The sequence below is a fragment of the Eublepharis macularius genome, chromosome 6, assembly GCF_028583425.1.
Source record: "Eublepharis macularius isolate TG4126 chromosome 6, MPM_Emac_v1.0, whole genome shotgun sequence".
NCBI lineage: Eukaryota > Metazoa > Chordata > Lepidosauria > Squamata > Eublepharidae > Eublepharis > Eublepharis macularius.
In genome coordinates this window covers 76139119-76164978 of record NC_072795.1, presented here as the reverse complement: position 1 = coordinate 76164978, position 25860 = coordinate 76139119, and the positions used below count along the sequence as shown (strand labels likewise).

Genomic DNA, 25860 nt, shown 5'->3' with positions numbered 1-25860 from the left:
GAGCATGACCTCACAGAGGACATTCTTTTCAATCTATGTATTCCTAGTAGGAAAAAAAATCATACATTGAATGGCAAACTGAGAAAACACAGCAAGGATCACAAATCATTTTAGATTAGCACTGTCTTCAAACAGGTTGTATCAGTTCTATAGCTCTTAGAAATGAAATAGTTTTATGATTTGTTGTAGTGATAATTTATTTTTTGTGATTTGGATGTGATGCTAGCATGAGGTTGCTTATCTTCTCCACTCAACCCATGGGAGCTTCTGGGAGTGGGACAGGGAAAGGGGAAGCATTTATCAATGTCATGACATCACTTCCATTGATATCCCTCCCCCCTAGTCATTTGATCACTGGTGGAGTCAGGTCAGGTCAGCATCAGTGGGAGTTTACCTGACAAATATGCAACTAGTAAGCCTATGCAGGCAGCACTAAAGAATTTCCATGTGTAATGTTGGATGTGTTGCTAGCAGAGTTGGGAAATAATAGAATCTCATGCATGCAAAGTTGCTTTCAATTTGGTTTACTATTGCTGGTGTTGGTGGAGAGTGCCATCAAGTCATAGCTGACTTATGGTTACTCCTTTTGGGGTTTTCCAGGCAAGAGGTTAATAGAGGTGGGTTGCCATTGCCTGCCTCTGCAACCCTGGTCTTCCTTGGAGGCCTCCCATTCAGTTACAAACCAAGGCAAATCCTGCTTAGCTTACAAGATCTGATGAGATTGGGCTTGCTTGGGCTATCCAGGTCAGGGCTAAAACAACAGGATTTGCAAAAAAGTATTAACTAACTGTATGCCTTCCAACAGGCAAGAAACCATCAAGATACAAGAATTTACTTACAGGCAGAGAGAAAGCACAATACATGGCAGGGTAAATAACAAGAGAGGCATTTAATTTCAATTAGCTCTGAACAGTAGCAAGTAAACATTACAGCTCCCCCTGGAGTTCAAGTTGTCTCTAAACATACCCTGCATTTGAGTCCAGTGGCACCTTAGAGACCAAGATTGTCACCTCTCCAACACTTAAACTGCATTGTGGCTATATGTGCAATTTTAGCATGCAAGCGCAACACCCACACAAGGCCTAGACCTCTGGAGTTCTATGGGTAACATCAGAAGTCCCATTTTAAATGAGATACTGGGTATGTGCACATTCTCACACAAGTATGCTTTTTTGCTCCACCAACAACATGTTTAAATCAGGCCAGCTTTTTAAAGAAGGGTTGGTCTAAACAGACTTGTAAATGTCCCATATTTTACATTTATGGTGGAACCTTGGACTTCCAACCAGTTAAGGCCTAGTTATATAAACTTATTGTGATAATTATAGAAGTGGGAGATTTGTATTTAGTTTAAGTTACTGGGTGATAATAAACGGCTTGTATTCTCTTTCAAAGGAAAAATTTGATTTGTCTCAAGCAAACACACCTGAGCCTGCAGAAAAGGAAAACTTTGGTTCCCATTTGTTGAGATCTAGTAATAACTATTCTGGTTTGAAAGACAAGCAAAGAAAAGAAGAATTTTATACTACAGTAGGACTTTATCAGGTATGTATGCAAAAGTCCAGATTAGTTATGTATCGATAGTCATGTGTCCCATTCACTTCTGCTCAGGGCTTTTTTTCTGGGGAAAGAGGTGGGGGAACTCTCACCCGGAGCAACTCCTGGGAGGAGGTGGCACCCCTGTTACTACATGCATGCGCACGGAATGCGCGTGCTCCCAGGACTGCATGATGATGTCACTTCCATCATCATGCAGGCCATGGCTGTTCCAGGAGTGCTCCCGTGGTTCATATTGGGCCTGATTCGGCCTGGATCAGGTCGAATTCCGCCTGGATTGAGCTTGAATTGGTCTGGAACAGGCTGTTACATGGCACGGCAGCAGCCCGATCCTGGCTGTTTCAGCCCCCAAAATGGCCAGGATTGGCCCTGAATTGGCCTGCTGCCACATGGACAAGCACTCCCCTGCCCAGCAATGGCCCAATCCTGGCCATTTTGGGCCCAATCCTGGGTGTTTCAGGCCCAAACTGGGAAAAAGGGGCCCGGAACGGCCAGGATTGGGCTGGATTGGGCTGCTGTCGAGTGGGGGAGTGCTCCCCCACTCGGCAGTGGCCCATTCCACACTGTTCCCCCACCCTCCAGCCGTGTGTGCTTCCCTCCCTCTCAGGAGCAGGCTTACCTTAAGCCATTTGCTTCACGGGCAATCAGAGGGTGGGGCTACCGCACACGAGAGGTGCCAGAATGCCATTCTGGAGCGTTCCGGCAGAAAAAAAGCCCTGCTTCTGCTAACTATGTTCTTTATGGTTTCCGTTGTGTTATTTATATGTTCTGTACAGGTAAACAGGGTACAAGCTGCTCAACAGAATCAATACCAGAGTAATCCTTAGGTAACAACAACAACAAGAACAACAACATTCAATTTATATACCACCCTTCAGGAGAACTTAATACCCACATCAGAATGGTTTACACAGTGTGTTATTATTATCCTCACAACAATCACCCTGTGAGGTGGGTGGGGCTGAGAGAGCTCCGAGAAGCTGTGACTGTCCCAAGGTCTCCCAGCTGGCTTCAAGTGGAGGAGTGGGGAATCAAACTCAGTTTTTTAAATTGGAATCCTGCTGCTAACCACTGCACCAAACTGGCTGTAGCACTGTAAAGATGACATCCCAGATTCATTCGGGTCTTTTGAATTATATTTTAGCTTTGTACAAATTGGCATTACATATTCCTTAGAAAGATGCAAACAGAGGAACAATTGGCAATATACTTCCAAAGGTATGATTGTTTATTTGACTAACAAGAGCTGTTGATTGTTCCCAGTGGCATCATTTGGCTCAGTGAAGCATCAGTGAGCACAGCACTGAATCTGCACATGAGCTTTCTGAAAATCTAAGCTACGGGGCTTAATTGACGCCTGACCCCATCAGCTGTTGTTAGATTCGTGTACAAGATTTTGTCTCAGCTCCCAAGTGGCTATACAGTTAGACCTCTCCTCAGTGTCAGTACAGTACATTTTCCTTTCAAACTGCTAAAATTTGTATCTGTCTTTATCAGTGCTCTGTTCCTCATTATCGGTTTTATTGTGCTTTAAATGAGCACTTGCTTGCCAATTTTTGCACAACCAATGCAAACCAATGTTTTTTGTTGGGGGCATTTTCCAATCATTTATAACACAACCTTTTGTACCTGGGATAATGCAACATTTCCCACATAATGAAATTGTGTGGAACATGTTTGCTTGATTGCCCTTAACTCTCATTGGATACTCTGGTGTAAATAGTCATACAGTAATTCCCTCTCACTGAGTTGGTTCTATTGTGAGGCCAATTGTTGGTCGCTTCAGGCAGTGGATTTGGGAGAGCACCAACCTCCTTTCCTGCCCACCCATCACTTCATCTGCTCAGGAGCCGGAGCAGCTAATTCTCATTGCTTTCCCCCTTCTCCTGCTCCAGCCTTCTTAACACAAGCTTAGCAAGCCCTATAGGGTTTCCTGAACATCCACAAGATTCCTTCTTCCTGCAATAACTTAGCTGTCATTTTAATTTCTAACCAACCATGGTGAGCAGGGATGCCAGGGCAACCAAAATGATGGTTAAACTCCAATTAGATGAAGGAACTTCTCAAGAGTTTGTTATGTTCTGTGAGATGTGCATGGTTTTTTGCACTGTTTTCAAAGAAGGCTGGGAAGAGGGGGAGAGAAGGCAAGAAGGATTAGCTGATCCAGCTTCTGGATGGAGGAAGGGGTGGTGGAAGACATGATGGGGACAGTGATGAATGGCTTCAGGTTACAACATGCACTAAGCTGACACTGCTGTACACTGAACCACCATTTTGTGAAATGTTTACAATTTATTCTTTAGCATTTTAACCAAAAAGCTTACTGTAAAATTATTGTACAAGCATGCTGAAAAGGTGTCCCCTTTTAAAGCTACGTCTATATTTACTGGTGAATCTTGTTCTCATTTCATCTTTATTTAATTGTATTTAAAATTTCTTTGGTGACTGTAAAATCAAAAAGAGTCCAGTAGCACCTTTAAGACTAACCAATTTTATTGTAGATAAGCTTTCGAGAATCAAGTTCTCTTCGTCAGATGCATCTGACGAAGAGAACTTGATTCTCGAAAGCTTATGCTACAATAAAATTGGTTAGTCTTAAAGGTGCTACTGGACTCTTTTTGATTTTGCTACTACAGACTAACATGGCTAACTCCTCTGGATTTGGTGACTGTAGACTTCTCTCACTGTATGATTCTGCGGTGGCAACAATATATCCAGTCAGACATGTTTTTAAAAGCAGCAGATCCCCCCCCCCCCCACACACACATATACACACAGGTAGACAGGGAAGTATTATATATAGACAGGATATTGCATGAGTGTCACTGAAAAGTCATTTTCAGGAGAATCACGTAGTGACTAAAATAAGCTTTCGCCTGCTTAATTGGATCACACCCAAAAAATCTATATTGTTTCTTTGAAAAAGCATGTCTTTACTCTCCAAGGTGAGCAAGATTCAAATCTAGTAGCACCTTAAAGATCAACTACATTTCCAGGGTATTAGCTTTCCAGAGTCAAACTCCATTTGTCAGATACAAATAGGAATGGAAATCCCTGAGCCCTTATATCCCACAGAAGATGGAGGATTATTGTGAAGAAGGGAGCCATGATACAAAGGTACAATGAAAAATGTAACCAGCTTTATTAGAGCAGGGAAGGAAATGCAGAACATTATTCCGAGGTAAGTGGTTGAGTCCATTATGTTGGGAAAAAATGGGTTAAAATAGTTTAAATTCAGATTTGCAATGGATCTTGAATCAATAGAGAGTCAGGCACCTGTTTGATTTTAAAAACAGTTTACTTCTAAGGGAACAGGTACATGGGGTTCCTACAAATAAGAAACTCTATAAGCTACATCTTGACACTATGGAGTACAAACTTTAAAATCAAAAAGAGTCCAGTAGCACCTTTAAGACTAACCAATTTTGGACTCTTTTTGATTTTGCTACCACAGACTAACACGGCTAACTTCTCTGCAAACTTTAAAAGGCATGGATAATGGAGAGTCTTCTTGTTGTTGTTCTTCTTGACCTTTTGGGAAGGAAGTCACCTGACCTATTGACCAATAACAGTTTACAAACACATCTCAGTTTCCCAGGCTTCACAATAGATAAAACTATTGGCTCTGTGCCAGGTTTTCTTCCAGGTCAGTACAAACAATATAAACACTAGGTAAACACATTAACTCCATAATGACTGAATGTCAGACCTTGCAACATGTATTCCAACACATTGTTCTGACTTTGTGAATGAACTCAGTGTCAGGGCTAGCAGCAGCCGCCACTGGGCGGGGCGCTGGGCAATCTGCTCCTGACATCATAGGGGGGCCAGGGATGCTGCAGGACCCTGCTCTGTGGAAGGAGGGGTGGTATACCTCACCCAGACTCCCTCTCAGTCCACTCGCTGGCCTGCTCAACCTGGCCTGCTTGCCCCCCTGTGTCCTTCTTCATCCCCTCCTTCCAGAACTCTCCTCCAAACCTCCACTCTTGCATTGCACCATTCTCACTCCACATCATCACTCCTCACTCACACCCACCACCCCAGAGCTCTTCCCAGCCACCCTTTATAGGGCTTCCTATCTCCACCCCGCCCTCCTTCCAGGCTTGTTCCCTCTCCTGACCGGGCCCAGCTGTGCGTTCCCCCAGGTGTTTCCCTCCAACCACTAATCCCTTCTGGGCTCCTTTGCCTAGCTGGCAGGGTGGGGTTGAGTGTGAGCCATCCCCAGCTGAGGGCTCCTTGGCCTTGCTCACGAGGGGCTGCCCCAGCCAGCCTCTGAGCTACTGAGCTTGCCTGGCCTTGCTCACGAGGAGCTGCCTTAGCCAGCTTCCGTGCTGCCTGCTTGGCAATGCTGGGCGGGGCTACCCATCTCCTCCCCCAGAATGCCTGTGGCAGCCCCCCCTGTAGAGGCTTGGCTTCTAGCAACTCCTGAGCCCGGCTGCTGTCTTCTAGCCCTGGCGTGGCCCTGGGCTGTCTCAAGCTGCTGCCGCAGGGGTAGCTGGCTGGGCTGCCGGGATCAGCCACAGCTGCACCATTTTGGCTGGCCACTGGGTTTCTCTGGCTGAGCTGATTAGGGAAGGTGGGCCCAGCTGTGGCCCCTTGGCTGGCTGCCCAGCTCTTCCCACAGAGTGCCCTCAGCAGCTCCACCCGGAGGGGCTGGCTTCTGAGCACCTCCTGAGTCAGGTTGCCATCTTCAAGCTGGGGTGGATGCTGGGGCATGGCTCTGAGTTGCTGTGGCTGCTTCTCCCCCTTTGCAGGTAAGGGCCCTGTTTGGGCTGCTGCTGGGTCCCAATTCTTCCTGCCTCTGCCCTCTCCCTTTGGTGTAGGCAGGTTCTGGCCCTGGCTGCTGGCTGAGGTGGCAGGACTGCTGTCTCCTGGCTGCCTCCCCCTGCTTCCTCTTCTTGAGGCCGGGGGCTGTGCCTCAGACCCCGGACACTCAGCTCAAGCAATCTCGAGTTGCAATCTCCCCTTGAAACTTTTTTGTTTGAGGACTGCCACACTTAGGTCAGCAATAAAATGTCCTGGAAGATTAAAATGTTCTCCCACTGATTTTTGATTGTCAGATTTATGCCCATTTATTCTTTTGCATAGGGATTGACCTGTTTGTATGATGTAGAGAGTGGAAGGGCATTGTTGAAACTTGATGGCATATATAGCACTGGAAGATGACCAAGTGAGTGAAAGTCTTATACCCTGGAAATACTGTTGGTTTTTAAGGTGCTACTGGAGTTGAATATTGTTCTACTACTGGCTAATATGGCTATCCACCTGACTAGAGGTGTGCAATTCGGTTTGGTATTTCGATTAAAATACCAAATTTTGGGTTATTTGGTGAAATGCAGGCATTTTGAATAAAAAAACAGGTATTCTAAATTTTAACAGAATTTTCAGTAAAATTTCGGTAAAATTCAACCATCATTTTCTATGGGAAAATCATTCTCTGGGCTTGAGGGGAGATCATTTTACAACCACCAGATTTGGAAGGAATCTACTCCTGACTGTCCTCTAAAGACCCCCTCCCCTAAGTTTCATGAAGATTGGACCCTGGGGTCCAATTCTATTTAATTTACTTTATTAGATTTATATTCCGCCCTCTCCACACCAGCAGGCTCAGGGCGGATCACAATTTACACACAAATTTAAAATTACATCAGATAATTCATACAGTTTAAAACTATAAATTATAAAACATTCAAAGATTAAAATACACTCTTACACAAATATATATGTATATACACACAGCAGCACAATAAAATACACTATACATATGCACAGGGCACAACCCTTTAACCAGTACCAGAGCATTAGGGAATATTCAACAGATAGACCCCTATGTCCCCGTAAACAAGGATCCCCCCAGCCATGCCATTGTTTCCTACTGGAAAAAGTTAAAGCTGACTCTCATTGTTACCCAAATAGGCAGTATCCTAATTAGTTGGGGGAATTATCTTTAAAAGAGACAAGTGAGAGGGGGTAACTGGAATTCTCCATCTATGTTTATAGGGATTATTCCCTTAGAGAACCCTCAAATAGGCCAGACAGAAGTTCAACTGGAAAGGTTTTTTAAAAAAAGAGAGAAATAAAAGGGCAAACATACAGAAAACCACATACAGCACACATACAAGTCTAACTAAGAAAATCAGAGAGGAAAGGGGAAGAAAGCAGTTGCAGGAGGGGATAGCTACCAGTCTTGAAGACAGAGGTTTACAGAGGTGGCAGCAAAATGACCAGCTTTTAACAATGAGAAGAGAATAAACCTAGACAGATTTGTGGGCTTATGGACAAATCCATAACACACACACACGCATGCACGCACATGCACACACACAGTCACTGGGGTCTAGGGAGTCCAGTTATAGGGCAAAATGGTCCCTGGTGCAAGCTGATGTCTTCGTCCCCAAAACAACAAATTAATGGGCTGTCTGGAGGTTGGACAATAAGTTGGGAGAGGTTTGATGGTTCTTATCTAAAGTGGACTATAGGTAAAAAAAATGCTTGATGACCCTGTAAGTACCAGGTGGGAAAAGCTACCAGGTTCACTGAACAGCTTGATTAGGGTGTGTTGGGAAGTGAGATCATGCATTGATAAGCCAGGAGTTTTTTGGGGAGACCTTAATTGTCCTAAGTTATGCAGCTCTCTCCAGGGCATGGACAGGCATCAGTCAGCTGCTCTGACTCACACTGGTAATTTTCCAGGCTCTTGCCTGGCCGGTATCTGCTCTGGGCCAGGCAGTGCCCTGGGCTTATGATATATGAGGAAAGATGTTTATGATATTCCATCTATAAACTGCCCTCATGGCAGTGAGGAGGGGTCTGACTGCTAACATAATTGCAGTGACACACTGAGACAAGGCTGCCATAGCCAAGGCACACTCCCAAATACAAGCTGAACTCATCCCAGAGGAAGCCCAACAGAAGTAAACTGAAGCACAGGAATGGGATTGTCCCAGAACCAAAGTGAAGCAAGAGGACCAACATCACACTAGAGAATCACATCCATTCCACCCAAACCAGACTGAAGCAAGGGACACTGTTGCAACTTAGCCCAACTGAATCAGTGTCATTCACAGCAGCCAGATACTGGGTTCAGTCAGTGGGGAAACACCACAGAAGAGAACCAAGCCATACCCAGTCACAAGCACAAGGCATTCCCTGGCCTCAGTTTGCTTCTGTTGGGCAATCTTCAGGAAACTTGGGAGGTGTCTTTAGAAGTCAGTCAGGAGTAGGTTCCCTACAAATCTGGTGAAGCTTGGTTGAAAGGTGAACCCCCCTCTCAGCCCACTGGATAGCCCACAGAGTGATTTTTCCATAGAAAACAATGGTTGAAATACTGAATTATTTGGAAATAGCTTTACCAAATTAGAGAATCAATTCAGAATTCAGGGAATTATGATTTTTTTCTCAGAATTGGTGGAAAAAATGGATTTACTGGATTTTGTTTTGGTGCACACGCCTACGCCTGACTCTTTCTAACTGTCACCCTGTTTGTTTCAGGGAATCCTTGTCGCTCTCGAATTTGTTGATAATCAGACAGAGACAGATGCTTGGATCTGGAAACCATCAATTCTTTGTGAAGTTCAGATGGTATCATTCACTCTGAACCTTTTTGTCATCCTCTTGTTCAAATTGTATTGGTATTGTAAACCATCCCATTCACTAGGTCTCAGTTTATGATTGGAATAGAGCAACTGGATAGTGAAGAGCTGAAAAAATGTACAGAAGGGGGCAACCAAGATGATTAAGTGTTTGAAGCATCTTTCCTATGGGGAAAGGCTAAAGGGTTTGGGACTTTCCAGTTGTACACAGGGTGGAGAGAGTGGCTAGAAGGACCTTTTTTCTTCCTGTACTAGAATATTACTATTTAGGATACCCAATGAAGTTGTTAGGCAAAAGAGTCAGGACAGGCAAAAGGAAATATTTATTGACTAAACAAGTAATTAAATTGTGGAATTCAATCCTAATGGACATTGTGATGACTATAGGCATAGACAGCTTTAAAAAGGGATTAGACAGATTCATAGAGGATAGGTCTATCAGTGAGTATTTGCCATCATGTCTAAAGAGAACTGAACAGAAAAGAGAGGGAGAATACCTCTGAAAAACCAATGGTGACAGGTACTCAGTACCAGAAGTAACAAAGGGGGGGAAAGGCCTGAATTGTGCGTAAATGAATGATATTGATCACAAGGAGTGACTCAAGATAATGAGACATACAGACATAGATACTATATTGATATGATAAACAGAGGCCATTTCCAGACACGTTGAATAATTCACTTTAACAATCCTTTGGAAGTGGAGTTTTTGTTTCACACACACTGGGAGTTCCGCATGATCGACTTTGATTGGACTTTCTGAGCAGTTGTGCTGCAGTGGAGTCGTACGAATCCACCACTCACTGATTCCACATTAAGGCTTTTGTTTCTCATTGACATTTCATTTCATCTCGCTCCAAGTCCATTGTGCAGAATTTGCTAGTATAAAAATCTATTCCTCATCATTTTTTCCGGGGGAAGTGTCAACAGACATATGTCTTCTTCATTTAAAATTCCCGCCCCCCCCCCAAACATTGCTATGTATAAACGTTGCATCAAACAAACACATCAAAAATTTTCTCAAAACACACATTGCTACATATAAACGTTGCATCAAACAAACATATCTGATAGATCAGAGCATTTCCCGCCAATATCGTGGAATGAGTATTGGTTATTGACATTAGGAGGGAAAATTATTACCGACGACCCCGCTTTCCCTCTGCCTCAGAAGCTGTCAGCTGTCAGCGAGCAGCAAGCAACAAATTTGGCCTGTTGAAAAACGGCCCTTTATTGGGCAGCTGTCGTTATGTGACACAGGATATGTTTCTGCATAGACATGTAGAAACGTTGCAACGTTTTTTATTAAAAAAAAAATTTTAAAAGAGAGAAAAACAAGAGGAGAAGGGAAAAGGTAGTGGGTGTGGCTTGGAAAATGTGATCAACCAATCAAATTTAGTTGATTTGAAGGGTGGGAGAAAAGGGCAAGAATCGGATAAAGAATTTTGCTTGATTAAAATCCCTAATGGACAAATAAGTCAGGGAAAAGCAGGAAGGAAAAAAAACGGAAGAAACCTGCAGTGATTTTGAAGCTGCTGCTAGGATCGCCTTCCCATGTGTGGAAACGCAAAAAAAAAAATCGAGGTCATTTGGAAGCTGAACCATGGAAAACCACTAGTGGGGGATCACCCAAAAACCCAGTTCCAAATAATCACTAAAGAGCATTGAAAGTGTATTATCCAACGTGTGTGGAAGTAGCCATAAAGACATCATACAATATGCAGAGCAGTGGTGTACATTGAACAAAATACCTTTGCACTACACTGAACAAACTTTTTCAGAATTGTTTTCATTTGCAGTCTGATCTTGCACTGGAGATGTGGTAGGTCTTTAAAAAAAAAGTCAAAACATCTATCTGCACAATACAATGCCATGACCAAAGATGAACTCACAATAAGAATTTAGAAAGTTCCAAAAATCCACCAATCCATATATGGAAGTAGGGAAAAGGCCAAGGTAAAAGACATTTGCTTCAGTCCCACTTATATATAAATGACACAGTCCAAATATTAAAGGGCCAGCAAATGAGTGGAAAAATCCTTGTTGTGATGACTCAAGTCTTTTAAAGTTTGAGAGACCATAGAGAGATAATATGTTACTCAAAGGCAGACAAATCTAACCGGTCATTAAGGCCTTTTGGAGATAACGTCCAAAGTAAAAATCCATAAAGATTCTCTCTGCAATAACAGCTTGTCCATATTATGAAATTGATAAAGGTTTGGATTGAATCTTGTCAATAACAAAAAACCTTGACATCAGTAAGTAGATGAAGTTTTTAGATTCGGTTTCGTTTTCTCGGCCATGTCGGACGCTCCTCTTCGCAGGTCCGAGAGGAAGCGCCTGAGCAGCCTGACCGGGCGGCTGATCTGCAAAGATTAGCCCCCAGGACTCCCAGGGAGGGAGTCAGGGTCCGGGACGCTGCAGGAAGAACCCTCTGGCAAATCGATGCAGGGGGTAAATTGCCCGTTTGTCCCCATGGAGGCCGGCAGACGTGCGCGGCACCTTGCGTGCTGCCGGGCCACGGAAAACGGCAAAGAACAGGACTAGGCGGAAGCCTGTAAGTAAGCAAATCCCTTCTGTTATTACAAGCGTATGCGAAGGAGTGGTGGGATCTGAAGTTAAGAAGACTCGGATTTCTTCCCCCTCACTGAGTTTCAGAAGGTTGGCGGTCCCCCCCCCCCCAAATGGCAGCAAAAAAGCAGAGTCCCGCTTTGGGCAAGTCAATCTCGGCTGCCCTGCAGGGAAAAGCGGAGTCGCTCGAGGACTTGGTGAAAAGGTCGGTCATCGAAGCCATAAAACCCTTTGTTGACAAGCTGAATGAAACAGATCAAAGGGTGGGCTTAATTGAGAGCGATGTGAAAGCCATTAAGGAAGTAGTGGGGGGGGCAGAGAAGTCTGCTTGGGAATATGCGTCACTCATGAGAGCAACGAACAAGGAGCTAAAGCTGGTGGAAAACCAGCTGATCGGGCTGCAAGTGGAACGAACACAGACTATTTTGCGTCTCCAGAATGTTAAAGAGGAGGAAAACGAGGATCTAAGGGAGCTTGCCTCGGAATTATTGGCGTCACCCGCGAGGGCAACTAAGGAAGAGGTAAAAAGCGCCATTTTGGAAGTCCGTCGGGCTTCTTCAAAATATGCAATGAAGTGGCAGCTACCTTGCGAGATTTTTATTGAGTTTTCATCTAGGAGGGTCCGGGACACTATCCTATTTAACTCATATAATGCGGACTTGGACTTTCTGGGAAACAAAGTCAAGATACTGAAGGACGTTCCATTTCTAGTTTGGAAAAGAAGATTTAAGTACAAAAAGCTCGCAGCTCTCCTGAGGGAACGAGGGATAAAGTATAAATGGCTATTTCCGGAAGGAATTTGGTTTAATTATAAAGATCAAGCTTACAAGATAAATTCAGAAGATCAGCTAAGGGATTTTGTGGACAAAAATCAAGAATTTGGGCAAGACACCATGCAAAATGAAGAAGACTCGAAGCCTGAAGGGAGGGGGGAGGCAATGAGCGCAGTGGCTGCAGCTGCTCAGAGAGAACTGCGTCCGAGGCCTAGGGGGGGGGAGAAGAAGATTTAATATGGGTTGTAATTTGTATTTTGCAAGGTCAACCACTCCATCATTACTTTATGAAGGTTTAAATTTTTAACTATGGCAGTATGAAGGGAAAACATTGTAGTGTAGTGTTTATTGTTTGTATGTTACCTCCCCCCTTTTTCCAGCCCTCCTTCCCCTTTTTTTTCTTCTTTCCCTTTTCCCCTTCCCTTGTACTTTTGTAGTTTTTTTTCTGTAGGTTTTTGTCTTAGATATTAAAAATAATTTTTTTTTTAAAAAGTAAGTAGACGAAGTTTTTCAACAAAATGCAACACCAAAGAGGCTTCGAAGCTGCAGTTTTTTTTAAAAGAAATTTTATTTAAAAAGAAAAGGTAAAAAAATAGAAAGAGCTTAGTAAAAGATTATACAAACACTAGATTGGAAATTGAATTGAGACTTAAACAATCTTATATAAACAGTACATTTGGAATTAGTGAAATTTATACAAGCACTACATTTAAAATTATGTTGCGCTAATAAAAGAATACATTCAAAATTTGCGATAACTAAACATAATTGTGCAACAGCTCTCCTTCTCGCTCTTTGGTTAACTTTATTTATACAAACTACAATATCAGCTTCTATTTTTCTTTCCTTAATTCTCTATGTTTTATCTTGTCTTTATACTAAGTTACCTTAATTAGTGTTAATTTCTGCCTATATAGTCAAAGAAATCTCTCCATGTTTCCCAAAATTCAGCTATTCGTCTATTATGCAGATAAGTAGTTAATTTAGCCATTGATGCATATTTGTAAATCTTATCTCTTCACTGTGACACATCAGGACAAGTATCTATTTCCCATTTTGATGCATATAATGCTCTTGCTGCCGACACCATGTAACAGAAGATGGCACACCCGGCTGCATATGAAACATGCTTAGGCTGGGTGCCACATTTTGCTTCACTGCACGGACGGAGAGACAGCCTTACATTCCTCAGCATCCAGGCTTTGGGAGGTGGGGCCTGGCCCTATAAAGGCAGCTCTGCCTCTGTAGGGCTCAGTCAGCTTTGAAAGCTCGGCACCCACCACACCCTATGGTAGTACAGGATTAGCTGGTTGCTGGTTACCAGGGCCAGGTAGGAATTTTTTCTCCTTTTCTCAAATTGGCACAGGGAAGAGGTGTTTTTTGCCTACCTTGTACTGTCTTGTAGGAGTGGTATTTGGAGTGGTGGAACTGTAACCTAGGTCCCTGGCAGGTTAGATTTGGGTAGACAGAGTGGGCCGGTGAGCACCCGGTGGTACCTCCCCATTGGTGGGGAATAGGGGTCTGTCAGGGATTGGCTGGCGGGCTGTACGGCTGCCAGCTGAGAGGGCAGACTGCCTGTGGGATCCCCTGTACAAGTCCTTCCCTCGGGCTTCACGGCTGGGGTGTATGGAGCTTTAAGGGGGGGGGAACCATTCACCTGGCCGGCCAGGTTACAGCCATTCTCATGGATGGCTCGCACCTGGGGCAGGGGGTGCTTGCCCAAGCAGGTCGAGGAGTTGGTCCAATTGACCCCTTGTCTCGACCTGTACCGCTAGTTATACCCTTGCTGTTATTAAGTTTAATGTTGGTCAATAAATGGCCCAAATTTATACCCAAGGCTTGTGTCTGTCTCTTCATTCTGAATGGGGGGGGGGGGCAAAAGATCTCCCTGTTCTTTCCTAATATTAGTTGGTAGGATGTTTAAGAGCATTTTTTTGGATTTAACTCAGATCTTGATTTAAGAATCTTCTGCATCTCTTCATGTATCTTTATCCAATATTTTCATGTTTTCTGGCAGGTCCACCATGTATAATAAAATGTTGCGTCCATGCTTTGACATTTCCAACAATGATAGCTGTAAACCTTACTAATTCATGCCATGTCTTTGCGGGTAGTGTAGCATCTGAAGAACATTTTATACCAGTTCTCTCTCAATAACTGGCAGTCTGTAAATTTTATGTCCTTAGTCCATAAATTTTCCCATAAGTTCATCGAGATAATTTCTCCAAAGTTTTCCATCCATTTTATCATACAGGTTTTTAATTGCTCTGTTTCTGTGTGGTATTGCAGTAAGATTTTATAGATCTTCTCCAAGAAATGTTTCAGATCTCCAGATATTAATATTTCAAATTGTGTTTTTTCTCTCAACCTACCACCTTCTTTAAGAGTTTGTTCTGTTAGTCTTGATATTATTTGGTGATATATCTGCCATGGGATATTTTTGCCTTGAGTTTGATTTTCTTTCCAAGTTTTTACATTTCCTTTCTTATCAATCATTGATTCATAACTGAACTGATCAGTTCTATTTCTCATACGTGTGTCATAGTAAGCACTAATTGGCAACATCAATGGGGAGATTAGTGGACTCAGTGCAATACTAAGAAGAGTTACTCCAGTCTAAGCTCATTGATTTCAATGGGCTTAGACTGGAGTAACTCTTCTTGATATTGCACTGTCAATCTATTTCTGCATTGAAACCATATTTTAAGCAATCCATCCCTTAATATATGGGTCCCATCCTGTTTATGAATGGGTTTCCATGATTTCTTTATTCATAAGTAATGATGAATGCCTTCTTTGGCATCCGCTGTCTCCTATTTGATATGCCTACTACTTGGATTTATAATCCAATCTGTTATCCAAATTAGTGCCACCACTTGGTGATAGAGTTTGATGTTTGGTACTGCCAATCCTCCTTGGTTTTTGTCATCCTGTAGTACTTTAAATCTTATCCTTGGTTTCTTCCATTTCCGTATGAAGTCATTTATTACTTCTGCCACTTATTAAGAATTTTTTGTTCTATATAAATTAGAATCATTTAAAACTAGAAGTTCAATTTCGGTAAGATATTCATTTTAACAGCTGAGATTCTTCCCACCTATGAGATATTGGGTTTTTTCCCATCTCTGCAAATTTAATAATTCTTGTTTGTTAAAAAAATAATAATAATTCTTGTCCAAACTTTTTGATAGTTATCTTTATAGAGATTTTCATTTTGTGACGATGGATTTATCCCTAAATATTTTATCGGCTTTGTAGTGATAGCACAATCTGTTACCTTTCTGATCTCTCGTTCTTCTGCCGTTGTCGAAAGTAACATTTTCTTTGTTTTCTTTTTATTCAGCTTGTATCCAGAAGTACTGTCCAAATCTTGATATTTGTTCCATTACATAAGTCATTGAAATGTGTGGATTCGTCACTAATATGACCACATCATCTGAGTAGCTTTTCATTTTATATGTCTCTTTCCTCTTCTTTATTCTGGCAATTCTGCTGTCTTGTCTAATTCTCACTGCCAAAATTTCCAGCGCAATAACGAAGACTAATGGTGATATTGGACATCCTTTTGTTATTTCAATGTAATTCATAAATGAACCATTCCCTAAAAATGTGGCTTGTCGATTGATGTAAATACTCTGGATCTAATTCAAAAACTTGGTCCCACAATTCATTCTTTGCAATGCTTTCATATGGAATTTCCAAAAAATGTTATCAAATGCTTTTTCAGCATCCAGAAACATAAATGCAGTTCTTTTCACCTTTTCTTTTTGAATACTCGATTGCAACGAGAAGATATATGAGATTATCTTTCATATATCTCCACAGGATGAAGTCTGTTTAATCTTCATGAATTATTTCTTAAATGCATGTTCTTAATCTTTCAGCCATTATTGTTGTAAATATCTTATAATCCACATTCAATAAACAGATAGGCCTATATGATTGTGGTATAAATGGATCATTTCCCACTTTATATATTAATGTTATGTTGGCTTCTTACCACGTCCATGGTAAGATCTTGTTTTGAAGAAGCTGCAGTTCTTTATGTTTATGATATTTATATGGTATCTATATCTGCATGTCTCATAGCTTGAGTAACTCTCTATGACTAAAGAGAACCTTTATATTTACAGGTAGCAAACCTCTGAATACCAGTGGCATGAGGCAACTTCTGGAGAAGACTGTAGCCTCTGTGTCCTGTTTGATAGCCCTTGAGGGCAACTGGTTGGCCACTGTGTGAAACAGTATGCTGGACTAGCTGGATCACTGTCTGGTCCAACAGGGTCCAACGGGGCTCTTCTTATGTTCTTATGTTATTAGACACTGCATAGGTCTGTTCTGTTCTGTGTTTGAATGGAAGACCTCCTGGGGAGCCTATGTAAGCTGCCTTGAGTTCTATGATAGAAAAAGTGTGGGATTTAAATGCAATAAAATTGCATTATTGAATCTGGCAGCTGATCTGAATTTAATCTGAAGTCTAACGGAGATATGCAGAAAGAAACAATATTCCATTGAAGTTTATATATTGGGTTGTTCTTATTCTTAAGCAGTAAGAAAGACATCTGACTGTGAGATAGAAGCATTAAATATTAGTTTAATCTGGACTAGTTCATGCAACTTACTTTTTTGTTGTTGATGTTGCTGGGACCTGTTCTGATCTTCCCTGTATCTGCATTTGTGTGCGAAAATAAATGCTTAATATACAGATATTACAGATTAATAGATTATGTAAAAATAATATAGTTAATAAAAGTTTTATTCAGACATTTTGATTATCTACAGTTAACAGCATGATTGGGCTCCAGCAGCATGAATGGAGGGGGAGCACGCTCAATGTATTTTATAAAAAGCAGGTGCGATATATTGAGGGCAAACATTGGACCAACATCATTCAATGGTTTGTGCTGACTACATGCTCTAAACTTGTTCCATCCAAGACTCTTCCTGAAGTGCAGATAAGAAGAGGTAGCGTGGGTGGAAGACATCTTGACTACATGTGGGTTGCAAGGTTTGGGTGAGTCTTGGAGATGCCTTCTGGGTGCCAAATTAACCAATGTCTCTTTGTTTTAAGATGCGAGAACTGAGACATGAGAATCTAGTAATCTTCTATGGGATATGCCCCGAAGCTCCAAACAGCTGCATTGTAACACACTACTGTAAGAAGGGAAGCATAAAGGTGAGGACTTTGAATAAAAAGCAAGAGCAATTGTTATATTTAGCTCATATGGTAGCTTGGCCTTATCCCAAACTGCATTCCTGATTAAAGCTATACTTCTGGGCTTTGCCATGTCTGATGCATTTCTCACAATACTTCTAATTAGGGTTGCCAGGCTCCAGCCTAGCAACCAAAAGGAGACCAGGAGGACATGGACATAGAGGGTGGCAGTCAGCGAATGGCATGATGTCACATGGGAAAACTTGGAAGTGATGTCACACCTCTCTAGGATTCACTGAAAACTAAGTTTTCCAAGTGATTTCATGCCATCACTCTGAACAGCAAGGAACTGCCACCTGTGGGCTGGTAGCCCTACTTCTAATGATATCTATACGGACATCAGAAAAAAAAGAATATTTTTTCTAAAATGTATGCCATTTGCTGTATCTGTGGCAAGCTAGTGTGTTATCCAGTGAGTAAATGTATTTATTAGTAAATACTCTGTTAATTCCTCATGGTTGTTCTGCTTATCATACGAGTACTGCAAAGATGAAAAGAAAAAAAGTAGCTAATCAATTGCTAAGCAAGTTAACAATGGAGAGATCAAATGGAAGCAAAGGCTATTTGCACATGCTCTTATAGGAACAACCCACTCATGGAACAGTGGTGGCTTTCCCCCAGGAATCCAGTTGTCTCCATTTTCAAAATGGTTGCGTGCTGTGCTTCTGTTTTTTTGGTGCCTTTTTTGGGAATGCAGACCCAGAAAAGGCGCCAAAAAATGGAAGCCAAACAGCTTGCAACCATTTTGAAAATGGAGATAGCTGGATTCCAGGGGAAAGCCACCAGCTTTCTGTGAGGGAGCCGTCCGTATAAGATTGTGTGGAAACAGCCCAAGAGATGAGGTACAATTGTGCAATTTTGTTAGAGACAAAACAGAAAATGTATTGGTGCTGAAAAAACACCCAATCTCATTAAACAGTGATGGAAATGTATGTACCGAAAGGTTGCAATGAATCAGCAGTGCAATACACAAAGAAAGTATTTTGACATGTAAGAATTTTAAACTATTGTTTTCTCAGGATGTTTTGATGCATTCTGATATTGAACTGGATTGGATATTTAAAATCTCATTTGCTTATGACATAGTCAATGTGAGTATGCTGTGATGAAATTGCTTTTTCATAAAAGGTAAGATCAAACACACAAAAATATTGCTCTACAGCTTAGGTATTGAAAAGAAACTAGAAAGAGTATTAACAGGCTATAATCACTTGGTGTTCCTGTGGTTGAAATGAAGCGCTCTATGTGTGTGTGTGTGTGTGTGTGTGTGTGTGTGAGAGAGAGAGAGAGAGAGAGAGAGAGAGAGAGACTTCATGCGTTGTATCAGGCTGTTAGAGCACAGGAATCTTCAGCTGCTGTAGAACATTTCTGAGATGGGTAGATTGTACATTTCATCAGTGTTACAACTTAAGACAACAATACTGGGCCTCTGATGAGTTTTTGGACACAACTGAAACTGCCACTTTTAATGTCTTTTGAACTTTAAAGTCTTAAATGGGTTCCACCTGCATATTTTAATTGCTGCTTCTCCCCTGTATTGCATTTCATGCTTTCTCGATTACTCCATTCATGCAGCATTCTCAGACCACAAGGGTACACAGAGTGGTATTCTCAATAGTTAACCTACAATTTTGGAATTCTTCCTTTGGACTCCTACTAAAATGTTAGTTTTGGACTAGTTTTCTGCCTGGTTTAACTGGGGAACACATCTGGCTGTACATTTTATATTTTCCACTCCTTTAGGGTGACATTCTCAGATATTGTATCCATTCATGGGAAACTACCTGCCAAAATCTAAACAGATAACAGAAAATATCCTTGTTTGACAGGCCATTAATATTTTTGGTTGCAGATCAGTCACAGGGAAACAACCTCCTAAGCCGGCCAGTCAGCATGGCAGAGAGGGCAAAACTAGTGTTGAAGGCATGTCAGAAGGAGAAGAGACTGAGAGCCATAAATCATAGGGAGACATGTTCTTGATTTCCAATACAGCAGGCACAATAAATAATGTGTCTGTCTCTGATTTATGGCTTGCCAATTTATATCTTCCAAGAGACAGATGTTCACAGAGAGCAAAGGCAGGCAAATGTCTTGGTAAAAGTGGTATTCTCTTTGGCTCTTCCTGATCAGTAAAAGGCAGTGTGTGGGGGGGGGGGGCAGGGCCAGGCCTAGGACAGCCATCAGTGGCTACTTGCTACTATTCAGCTGCAACCACTCATGAAAGCCAGTGTGGTATATAGTGGTTGAAGTTTCAGACTTTAGACTGTGGAGATCCAGGTTCAAATCACCACTCTACCATTCTACCATTGAAGCTCCCTGGGTGACCTTGGGCCATTACCATTAGGGTTCCCAGGCCCCGGTGGGGTGGGGGATCTCTCATTCACACAGCCTCTGGCTGGTAGGGGGGAAAAGTACAGGGAATGGGCCTGGGAACTGGAGTGTTCTCTAGAGCACATGCTTTGTGCACATGCTCAATAAATACTGCCTGCATGCCCCCCCTATGACCTTCCATCCCTCAATTTGGATCTTGGGGAACCTGGCAACCATAGTTACCATTCTCAGCCTAACCTACTTCACTGGGAAAAGAATTAGCACCCTCCTGCCTGCCCAGAACCCCATCACCACCCCTTTGGTTTGAAGGCAGGAGGACCTGGCAACTATGTTCAGAGGGGTTTTGTGAAGATAAAATGGAGAGTAACAGAATAATGTATAGTACTATTGTCGAGAAAGGTGGGATATAAATGAAATGACTACATAATAAATATAATGGAAAATGGGGAGTAGACAAAAGATGGATGGGTGGGAAGTAGAGAAGGAAGCAGGGAAGGTAAGGGTTATGACAGCTGCCAGGAGGAGGGAAGTGATACAGAGGAAAATGAGGTACCCCTCAGTAAGTCTTTGTGGGTTTCCTGCAGTACCACTGGGACCAGCGGCTGACACTGAACAACTGGGCCTGGCTTGGTAGCCAGCACTGTGCAACTGGGCCATAGTTTTCCCAGTTAGAGACTTCTGGGGGAGAGAAGGAGGGAAAGATGAAGGGGGGGCAGATAAAGGTACATTGCTGATGGGTGAGGAGGAGGCAGGAAAGGGGGAGAGGCTGTGGGGGGCTTTCGGAGAAATGAATGAAGGAGAAAATGTGATGCCTCCAGCCTTGATTCCCCCAGTCCTTGCAAATCTCCCACTTGTTTCTCTGTCAATATCTTGATAATTCTGCTGCTTCAGCTGAACTTGTGACCTCATGGTGTAGTCATATGCCACAACCCACCTCATTCAATTCAAGTTGCAATTTTATCAAGGAGAGAGAGAGAGAGAGGGAGAGGGGGAGGGGGAGAGAGAGAGAGAGAGAAAGGTTATTCAATCTGTCATAATAAATCTATGGAATAAATTAAATGCAATTCAAAGCTGAGGCATTGCTATTTATGGAGTATTTCACTCAGATCTGCTTTCTGAGTTTTTCTAGCATATTTACATACACTGTGGGTAATTTGTATGTATTCATTTTAGGGTATGTTATTCATCCACAACAGTGCTTTGAATTCTCATGGCAACTTAAAATCTACCAACTGCTTGGTGGATAGTCGCATGCAGGTGAAGCTGAGTGGATTTGGGCTATGGGAATTTAAGTATGGAAGGAAAACCAGGGTAATAACAGAGGACACCAACTATGAAGGTAAAGTAAGAGCTATGTATGTTTTTCAACTCCATAGGGTTTTCAAGGCAAAAGTCTTCAGTGGTGATTTGCCATTGCCTGCCTCTGCATAGCAACCCTAGATTTCCTTGGTGGTCTTCCATCCAAGTACTAATTAGGGCTGACCCTACTTAGCAGCCAAGATATTATGAGATTGGGCTAACATTGTTCCACAAAACACTGCTACTACCATTCCAGGGGTACTTTACTCCAGATATGCCAGTGGCAATTTAAAGACTTCCTAAATAAGGGTCGAATCCACATTACTCATTCTAAGTCACATGTTCCCCGCATTCCCCACGCAATCCAGAGTGCCAGTCACATTACCTCATTAAACAGATGCATTTCATTCACATTTCTCCCAAATATGTGGTCACAGGTTTTCAACGGGAGTTTCACGGTGGCCGTGAACGGGCCAATGCACAATTTACACGGTTTTTTTAAAAAACCACCCCCTTTCCTGTCTCTCCGGCCGTTCCGAGAGTTCCTATTGGCTGATTCAACTTGCAAGTGCTCCGTAGTCTGCAAAAGACTGTTTTTGACTTCATAGCATTGGATTTATTAATTATGCTGTTTCTGAATCAAATCTGGTAGTTTGAAAAATCATTTTGGGGTGAATCCATCCTCAGAACGGACTCGCAAAACTTCCTTTTAAACTGTTTTTTATTTTTTTATTTTATATTACTGTAATATCGAAATTACGAAATATCGAAATAATGACACTTCAAGGAAGTGAAACTTCAGTAAAATTCAGACACTGAACTGTCCTGCATAGGAAATGCCCACGAAAGCTTCCCACATGCTTCCAAATTTCCAAAAAAGAAACGGGAGAGAGCCATCAGTGCTGTCAGTGGGGAAGAGAGGCATCATTATCTTCAATGATGTTTCTTTATAAGGCAAGATCGAAATAATGGAAAAGTGCGCTAAAATTTTTTTTAAAAAATGGGCGGGAAAAAAAGGTCCCACCCAAAAAAGCGGTTTTCAAGCGGCCGTGTGACCGGAGGGATGCGCGAGAAAGATGGATTGGAAGCAGGAATGTGAACGAAGAGGAAAAAATTGCGGATTGGAGGCAAACGGAAGATATCCGATAAACATGCGGGTAATGGGTGAATGTGGATTCGACCAAGTTCAGCTGGCAACCAACAGTTATTTCTTCACTGGACTGCATAGCTGCCATGTGAAGAAAGTGTCCCAGGAGCAAAAATAGGTATATTATTCCTTAGAATGCTTCTTTCCCTGAAAGAATTAGCTATTAAATTCTGTAATCTTCTTCTTAATTACTGTTTTCATGACCATAGTCATAAACATCACCTACTAAAAGAGTTGATTAATTAATTTATTTAGATTTTTAGCCCTCCCTCCCCGCAAGCAGGCTGAGGGCGGGTTACAATTATAAATAAATTACAATAAATAAAACCAATAAAATACATCTCATTACCAACATGGATTTCAGTATTCCAGATGGTACACCCTTCCCCCTGTCCCTGCCCACCATACACAAGAGAAGAAAAGGGTGGAGGTGTGGGTTGGTGAAACTCTAACTCCTCAAGCATGTGGAGGCATGGACCATATGCGCCCCCCCACTGGCAGGAGACCAGAAGGGAGACTAATTAGATGGATCCAGTGCTGGTCTCAACCGTATGCCTGGTGGAACATCTCCATCTTACAGGCCTGCCGAAAAGATACAAGATCTTGGTGGGCCCAAGTGTCTTCCAACAGAGAGTTCCACCAGGTTGGGGCCAGGACAGAAAATGCCCTGGCCCTGGTCGAGGCCAGCCGAGCCTCCCTGGGGCCAGGGACCACCAGTAGGTGTTTACCTGCAGATCTAAGAGCCCTCCGAGGTACATATGGAGAGAGGCAGTCCCTCACATATGCTGGTCCCAGTCCGTTTAGGGCTTTATAGGTCAGAACCAGAACCTTGAACCTGATCCAGAATTCCATGGGGAGCCAGTGCAGCTGCTGCAGAGTTGGAGTCACATGTGCCCTGAATGAAATTCCTGTCAGGACACAAGCAGCAGCATTTTGCACCTGCTGCAGTTTCTGGGTCAGGCCCAAGGGAAGCCCTGCGTAGAGTGAGTTACAGTAATCTAATCTGGAGGTGACTGTTGCATGGATCACTGTTGTTAGATCATGGGTTGAGAGACAGGGGGCAAGCGGCCTGGCCTGCCAAAGATGGAAAAAGGCAGTTCTGGCAGCTGCCTTGACCTGGGCCTCCATTGACAAGGAGGAATCCAGCATCACACCAAGGCTCCTGACCGATGAAACAGGCACAAGTGGTGCCCCCTCAAAGGCTGGAAGCTGAATCCCCATATCTACTCCCCCCATGGCCCGGGTACAGGGCCTGCGTCTTCGTGGGGTTCAACTTAAGTCTGCTCTGCTTCACCCATCCAGACACGGCCCCCAATGCTCTAATTAGGGCCTCGGGAGCAGAGCCAGGCCGGCCGTCCATCAACAGGTACAACTGGGTGTCATCCGCATATCGATGGCAACCCAATCTGAAACTCTGTGCCAGCTGGCCAAGAGGGTGCATGTAGAGATCAAACAACAATGGGGAGAGTAACGCCCCCTGTGGGACGCCACACACCAAAGATTGCCACGCTGATAACCTCTCCCCCAGTGCCACTCTCTGTCCCCGACTGTGGAGAAAAGAGACAAGCCACTGCAAGGCAGTCCCTCATATCCCCACGTTGGCAAGGCAGTGGGTCAACAATTCATGGTCAACTGTGTTGAATGCTGCTGAGAGATCTAGCAACACCAGCAGCGCTGACCCGCCTTGATCCAGATGCCTACAGAGATTGTCTGTGAGGGCAACACTGTCTCAGTCCCGTGACCCGGGAGGAAACTGGACTGGAATGGGTCCAGGACCAATGCATCTTCCAGGAAACCCTGAAGCTGCTCCACCACCGCTTGCTCAATCACCTTACCCAGAAATGGGAGGTTCGAGACTGGGCGGTAACTGGACAGGTCTGTGGGATCCAAGGTTGGCTTTTTCAGGAGGGGTCTCACTACGGCTTTCTTTAATGCCCTGGGAAAATCCCCAGAGCTTAGTGATAGATTAATAATGGTCTCCAATGGGGCCCTCAGCCCATCGATACTGGCCTTAACCAGTCATGAGGGGCAGGGTTCAAGGAGCACGTAATGGGCCTCACCAGCCACAAGATCCTGGCAACATCCTCCTGAGAGACCAGACTGAAGTGATCTAAAATTGGACCAGAAGATGGCCAAGGGGTCTCTAGTTCCCTTACTGCATCAACTGTGGCTGGCAGGTTGTGGCGGAGGGACAAGACTTTATCTGCAAAAAAAGCTCCCCAAAGCCTTACAGCTAATAGCCAAATTTCTAATTTGGCAGTCTCCCTGAGAGAGGGAGACCAAGGACTGAACTACCTGAAATAATTTTGCCGGGCGTGAGCTAGCAGACGCTATGGAGGCAGCATAATATTCCTTCTTTGCCGCCTTCACAGCCACCTCATAGGCCTTCATAAATGCTCTATAAGATGATCTTGCCTCTTTGCTCTGATTCTGCCACCACACTCACTCCTGCCGTCTCAGCTCCCGCAACCATCGTAGCTCCTCCGTGTACCAGGGGGCTAGTCTGGCACGGGAGTGGAGAGGGCAACGGGGGGCAATTTCATTGATGGTTTTGGAGAGACGGCCATGTCAGTCCTTCACCAGCTCATCTAACAAATCACCAGGGGGCATCGTATCCCACAGAGCATTCTGGAAACCAATTGAATCCATTAGTCTCCACGGGCAAGCATAAATCAACTCACTGCCTATGCAGGGAGGGGCTGGCATTCCCAGACGGGCCTTCAGGACAAAGTGGTCTGACCATGGCACTGCCTCAATCGCATCAAGGTCCACCTGAATCCCCATCCCAAAGATCAAATCTAGCATGTGGCCCGCTTATTTATTTGTTTTATTTGATTTATACCCTGCCCTTCCCACAGATGGGCTCAAGGCGGCTTGTTGTGTGGGAGCTGAAACAAATTGGGAGAGCCTTAGTGCTGCCATGGATGACACCAGGTCCGCAGCCTGTGAGGAGGTGGCATTATCGATGTGGACATTGAAGTCACCCAATATTAAGAGCCTAGAGTGCTCCAAAGCCCACCCCGCCACCACCTCCAACAGGCTTGACAGGGTAGCTGCTGGTGTGCTAAGCAGCCGGTACACCAGACAGATAGCCAAGCTTCTCTTCAGCATCCCACGTCAGGCCAACACAGTCAATGCCAGTGATCTTTGGTCCGGGGAGCAGCCTGAAGGAGAAAGACTCCCGAATGAGAATAGCTCCTGAATGAGAATAGCCACTCCCCCACCCCGACCATCCCTCTGGGACTGGTGAAGGACCGAGAAACCTGGGGGGGGGGGCAGTTCTTAAAAGGCAACTGTTTCGTCATCCCTCACCCAGGTCTCAGTCACACACACCAGGTCTACATTTTCCACTGCAAAGAAATCTTGCAGTGTCTT

At 43.5% G+C, this 25860-nt stretch overlaps 1 protein-coding gene across 1 annotated transcript in view; it reads left to right on the top strand.

Annotated features, from left to right (window-relative positions):
* The window catches only part of LOC129332688 (guanylate cyclase 2G-like), a 95639-nt gene that overhangs the window by 45722 nt on the left and 24057 nt on the right, over window positions 1–25860 (top strand). Inside the window, exons 10-14 of the mRNA XM_054983918.1 lie at window positions 1396–1545; window positions 9049–9138; window positions 17565–17669; window positions 18728–18799; window positions 21213–21378. Coding sequence (XP_054839893.1) covers window positions 1396–1545; window positions 9049–9138; window positions 17565–17669; window positions 18728–18799; window positions 21213–21378 — 583 coding nt within the window. The remainder of the gene's footprint in view (window positions 1–1395; window positions 1546–9048; window positions 9139–17564; window positions 17670–18727; window positions 18800–21212; window positions 21379–25860) is intronic.